Below are 6,546 nucleotides of genomic sequence, written 5' to 3' on the forward strand. Positions count from 1 at the left end.
ATCAGCCAGGGATGTGCGTGCTTCCAATCCAGTCCTTTCTGGGTTATATAAATAGGGCTCCAATCAAGCTTCCCTAGCTACCAACCTCATTCTTACTAACAACTACTGCAATTGCAATTGAGCACCTCACAAAAACTACCTTCTGGTGGTCCTCTGCTGTTACAACCAATCAACCAAGCTACCTCGTTTCTGAGGTGCTTCATCGTCTGTTCTTCTTCTTCATCTTCTCTTTGGTTTGGTGAGTCCCCACCCTATGATTACTATGGTTCTATTTGTATATACTCTTATGTACTTTACCTGTCAATTATTTTGTTTGGTCGAGGGCAACTAGCTAGTCATGAGTCAAGGCCGATCGATGAGCCCGGCTACCTTTAGTGCAGTGTGGTACCACCAGCTAGCTAGTACGTACTTCCATGTATAGCTAGATTGCTCTAGCATATGCTACTATACAGGAAGAGGAGGGGACAATATGCTAAAGTGACCACCATATTCCTGCACGTACTCACTGTTGAGCTTGAATTGAGGTTGAAATTCGTCTCTGCAACCATAGTCCTGCTTGATCATAGTACATCGATGTACCTCCGAAACCATATTCTTCTGCTGGTACTCATAGTACAACGATGCAGTCGAGCTGAGCCTGAAAAATTCGTCTCTGCGAGACCTTTACGTACATACCTGTAGTTCAGTCCTCTAGTCCACCACAAAATTGACCAGACACCCAATCTTTTCTCTCTAACTGTGGTGTAGGTACGTGTCTAGTACGAGTAGGCCGGCGCAGGAAAATGATGGAAAATACACGGAGAGAGGTGGTGGTGGATGTGTGAGAGGGGAGAGTAATCCTGAAGTGCACTCAAAGAAACATGCTGGCTGGCCTTTGCATTCCAGCCCCTAAAAGCTTCACTATCACAGCAATATGCAGGACCTTTTCATTCCTCTTTTCTCTTCTATCTTCTTCCATTCCCACTTTACAAACAAGCTATACTGGACTACCCACATTCCATGCCATCAAGTGCTTGCAATCAGCCTAGATTACAATTGTACTTTGTCCTCAGAAAATAGATCCAGGACATGATTGCAGTAGATAGATAGACAGATTTGGTGTGGGCTATATAGGGTGCGCATAAATACGTCTGCTCTGCTCTGCTTGCTGTCAAGAGTCTGTGCTCACCTCTCATTGCAGTGTTGCACGAGTGCGCCCAGCCAGCAGCCATGATCCTTCTCTAGATCTCTAGCTATCTATAAAGATCCTTTTCACCTTCTTTGGTCCACACGCATACAACATATATACAAGATCGGTCGATCGGTGGACAAGCTGTGGCCTCCACACATGCATCTACTAGTACTAAGTTGAAAAGGTTGTGCGCTTGATTTCAGTTCAGAAGACATCGAGCTAGCTTGCTAAGGTAGATGCTAGCAATGGAGCAGCACCATGAGGAGGAGTCGTGTGTCCCCCCTGGGTTTAGGTTCCACCCCACTGAGGAGGAACTGGTGGGGTACTACCTAGCCAGGAAGGTGGCCGCCCAAAAGATCGACCTCGACATCATCCAGGAGGTCGATCTCTACCGGATTGAGCCATGGGACCTCCAAGGTAAATATACATCTGAATTTTGGCAGTTCGTTTTGTAATTTTACTCTCTCCCTTTAAATTTTGAAGTGAAACCATGACAAGTATTTTGGAACTGAGGGAGTACATACATAGTGTTCTAGTGAGGTGGTGATTCAAGTTGAATATATTAACAATAATGGATGGTGCAGAGAGGTGCGGTGGCGGCAGGGGAGGACGGGGAGCGCGTCAGGTGGCCGCGGAGGACGAGCAGTCGTCGGAGTGGTACTTCTTCAGCTTCAAGGACCGCAAGTACCCGAGCGGCACCCGCACCAACCGCGCCACGGCGGCCGGGTTCTGGAAGGCCACGGGCCGCGACAAGCCCGTAATGTCGTCGAGGAGCCGAGGGGTAATCGGCATGAGGAAGACGTTGGTGTTCTACCGGGGTCGTGCGCCTAATGGTAGGAAGACCGACTGGATCATCCACGAGTACCGCCTCCAGACAAACGAGCACGCACCCACACAGGTTTTTCTTCAGTTCCTCTTCTTCCTCCTCCTGCTACACCTCTTCTTCTTCTTGAGAATTTCGCGTTGATGATGAATTGATGATCATGGTGATGATGATGCAGGAGGAAGGTTGGGTGGTGTGCCGGGCGTTCCAGAAGCCAACCCCGAACCAGAGGGCGTCCTACGTCTTCCCGGCATACACCGCCGCTCCGGGCCTCGGGGGCTACTATGACCCGCGGCCATGGCTGCACGGCCAAGGCGGCGGCGACCTCCAATTCTTGCAGAGCGCCGCTGGTGCTGCCGGAGCCGGCGCACTCGGGTTCCCCGGCCAGGGCGCCCAGTATTCCTCTGACGAGCTGCTGGAGTCCAAGCAGAGTCTCTTCGGCAACATCCCGCAGCTCATCGAGAGCCCACCGACGACAACCTCCGTTGCCGGTTGCGGCGACACCGGCTACGGCATCAGCCAGCATGGAGAGATGGCCGCTGGCATCGACTGGAACTTCCTGGACAGCCTGCTGTCCACGTCTCAGCTCCACGAGTACTCTGCCACTGCTGCGTCACAGCTGCACCTACAGCAGTGAATTAGAGTTAGCAGACATACCGTAGCAGCATCGATTTCATTGTATACATGATTTGCTTATAATTAGTATCATTCAGTTCAGATAGTCGATGATGTCCATGTGCATCTGTTGCACTGGACACTTGGTTGTACCTAGATAGACTACTCTATTTCACTTACTGAGTCCATGTGTCTACTGTAGATCACTCTGTTCTACTTACTGAATATATGTGTTTCACTGTAGACTACTCTGTTTCACTTACTAATTTTCCGAGACGGTTGATTTACCGTCCGCATGATTTTCTAATAATAGTCCACTCTGTTTCACTCACTGAATTTTTTGAACAGCTGATCATCATCACTAGTGTACGTATATGTGTTTCACTCAATCAAGAACCTTTCATTTCGCCATACGCGTGATATAACTTTGGTTGATCTTTCTGGGCCGTTCACGAACGGTTAAATAAATGTATGGTGTGCCCACGCGAATTAGTTAACATCGATCAAGCGTGATAGTGATTGGATTAATCGAGTTTCCCTGTCAATCATCTTTTCTGGTGTAATTTAATTTACGCGTCATGGGATTGTAGGTTTGAGTCGTAATTAAGTGGAGAAACAGACAGACGGATGGCTCTCCTACTCGCCATCTATAATCAACAAAGTGACAGGGACTTGCACTACCTTGATATGTATGTATCTCGAGTACATACGTGCTGATCATTAAAATGTTCTTTCTCAACGGGATCAATCTGCTGGTGAATAGGTACGAGGTCGATGGAATACCATCCTATTAAACAGAAAGGAAGGGGATTTTTGGAACCTGCTACTATTGGATTCCGCTTCATAAACTTAGCAAAAATTGTATTTCAGAATTTTGAAAAATTCCGGGAAATAAACCAACGTGCAGGTATTGCTTTGAAACTTACTCATGGGAGTTTCTATTGTGTGGCAATGGTATTTTGCGTATAAGCCACTAATAACCAATCCCCTTTTCCCGTCGCAACATCACTAATTACCGTGTAATGTTGCCGGTTTTCTAATAGGCCACTGACATGATCGTCGTCACCATCCATATTTCTACTTTGTAGTGTAATATTCACAAATTATTTTTTTCAAGCGAGCTGAGCATAGCTATACTTGACATGGGTGTTTTTCATGATTTTATTCCATGCTTTCGGCACTATTTTCTGGCCTACCATGTGTGCATAGATTACAAGTTTTATTGACTCCTTTCCCTAAGTATACAGGTAACCATAATAGTATTCATGTCTTTACAAAAATCATTATGATGGTGTAATACGAAATTGTATATTACAAAAAATCATACTATATCAGAAACACAATAAAGCAAAATATGACACACCACGGTATTAACTGTATCCGTGAATATCTGCCACACTTAGTCCTAGCCATCTCAGGCCCGGCCCTGTCGGCCCACCCAGGCCCGGCCCTAAAATCCATGGCCTAGGCCCGATGGGCTTGCCCATGGGCCCGGCTTGGGCTTGAGTTTTGAGCCTACCAGTAGGGCCTGGACGGGCTTGGGCTTGGCATATTGGCATTTTAAGGAAGAGGCCCGGTCCATGGCCCTAAGCCCTAAGGGCTTTTTAGGTTTTTTTACCAGATGGGCCGGGCTTGGGCTTGAAAAGTAGGCCCAGTGATAGGGCCTGGGAGGGCCTGGGCCTCAGTTTTCTGCCATGGCTTTTTCAGGCCCGGACCAAGCCTGGCCCGGCCCGGCCCATGGCCAGATATAGCCACACTTGCTTGCCATTAGTTGCAACAAATTCAACAAGTGCTTAACATTATTATTGTGCTATGTCATGGATGATAACAATTTGTGTGTGCAAATAAAAAAAATGGGATTACAATGTTTCTCATGGGCATCAAAACACTTCATTATACTATGTAATCGTGGACCATTTTGAAAGTGATACATGGAGGAAATTAAATTGTAAATGGAGCTTGTTATTTTTGAAAAATATATACTAAGCATAAGAGTATGCGCATTCCAAAAACCATAGAGTTCTTGCTTTCCTTAAATGCACACACATTATGGAAAACTATGATATGATTAAGAATTACACCGGTCTGTAGCATGACTACCTCTCGTCACCCTCTGTGTGACACCTTGTAAACATATCATATTTTCAACTATATTCAGGTGGGGAGCATCCCCCCACCCCGTGGTCCATTTAAAACAATTCCAGGTTTTGGGTCCTAGGTTTGTTTTGCAGGTCCTACTTCATAGGATTGCTCAGTTCTTCTTCCGGTTACTCTCATTTTGTGTACATCTTTGTTTGTGCGTCCTATCGGCGATATGGAGGCGTGGCATCACGACGGACGTAAATCCATCAAACCTACTCATCGTCCCAATGATGTTCTCTTCAACGGCCATGGTGAGATTTTAAGGGTCTTGTCCCGTGAACCTAGGCAACCGGCTTTGTTGGACATTGTGTAAGGTGTTTTGTTCTGTCTTAAGGTTTCGTGAGGCGGTGGAGGTATGAAAGTAAAATTTTATTTTCTTTAGATGTTTTCTCATGACAATGGTACTCCATTGGTTGATGGAGGCATCCTGCAAGTGTAGGTACCCTTAGCATGTCCTTGCAGTCATAAGCTTCTCAATATTTCAGTTATGTAACTAGATCGTCTATGAAATAATAGTGACAAAACCCCTAAGAAACTTGTTAGACCATAAGATAAATTTTATTCTCTTGACTTCGTATGTTTTTATACAAATTTGAAACAGCTGTAGAGACTTTTGTTAATGAAATCCCTGCAAAAGAAGAAGTTCTACATCTTATTTGTATTTTTAGATGTGTCCTTCGATGTGGGTGGCATAGTAGCAAAAAATTCCTAGGAAAGGAGATTCATGTTATTTCTATTGAAAATTCGTACTCTAGAATTTTCTATTCATGTAAGTCTAATCATAAACTAGACATCGCTATCAGGATATTTTCGAGACCATAACTATATATCAGAAATATACAAACTTTGCTTATGCAAGTATCACAAATGAATCCATCAAAATATGCGAGAGTATGTTTTTTTTTCTTATTTTCTCTCATTTATGGGTTTGTAATTAAAACTTTAAGGTCCAATGAGTCTAAAATCATCTAATGTCACTTGTATTACAAACATGATTAAGATTGTGCTATGTGCATGCATATTTTAAACGACGAACATTACAAATCTAACATGAGTTTGTTATTAATATTTGACAACGTTATAACCAGATGGGTTGTCATAACTAATCAAAACAATATTAGATTAGAATGTGATACCATAAAAATAATTTAGAAATAATCATAAAAGTTTAGTATAAACATGTTCCAATTGTGACTCCTCAACCTCGAGAACTATTTTTATAGATGAAATGCATAAAGCCCAACTTCAAATCATTGAAGTCATCAACCAGTTAGGGTCGTTTTGCTTATTATTACAAAAGCAAAAACTTAGGGAAAATCTACAAGACTACAGGCAAATATCGATCAACAGAAGAAGTACGACAAGCAGTAGACCAAAGAGAAAAATCACCACCACACAAAAATATGACCAAGCTGCCGAAAATCACATCACAAACTAGAACATCGAGAACCGAGGCATCCAAAGGGCACCAAGAATGCAATGGGAAGGAGTGTCATTCATAGAAGAATAAAATCATTTTTCTCTGCCACATCCCTAATGTGTCATTAATAGAGGTGAAACCCCTGACTCCTCTGCATTCAAGTCGTGCCACAACTCATGGAGGCCATGCATCGGCATGTGGAGCATGAACGCATGCAACAGGGCATCCAACATTGAAGGATAGCAGAAGGACACATAAGCTCGCCTCCACTAGCCTCGAAGATCACTGAGAGCCCGACAACGCAACCGCAACAAACTAACGTACAGAAATCCCCAATACCGGCCTTATTTGTAGATTGCAACTCCATGTATGACC

At 44.1% G+C, this 6,546-nt stretch overlaps 1 protein-coding gene across 1 annotated transcript; it reads left to right on the top strand.

Moving 5' to 3' along the window:
- The first annotated feature begins 245 nt into the window (after positions 1-245).
- Positions 246-2,773, top strand: LOC123042950 (NAC domain-containing protein 30). Its single transcript, XM_044465292.1, has 3 exons — positions 246-1,588; positions 1,756-2,069; positions 2,173-2,773. Exons 1-3 carry the CDS (start codon positions 1,408-1,410, stop codon positions 2,629-2,631), a joined length of 954 nt encoding a protein of 317 aa, XP_044321227.1. The 5' UTR covers positions 246-1,407; the 3' UTR covers positions 2,632-2,773.
- Positions 2,774-6,546: the final 3,773 nt, after the last annotated feature.

The sequence above is a fragment of the Triticum aestivum genome, chromosome 2B (assembly GCF_018294505.1).
Source record: "Triticum aestivum cultivar Chinese Spring chromosome 2B, IWGSC CS RefSeq v2.1, whole genome shotgun sequence".
NCBI lineage: Eukaryota > Viridiplantae > Streptophyta > Magnoliopsida > Poales > Poaceae > Triticum > Triticum aestivum.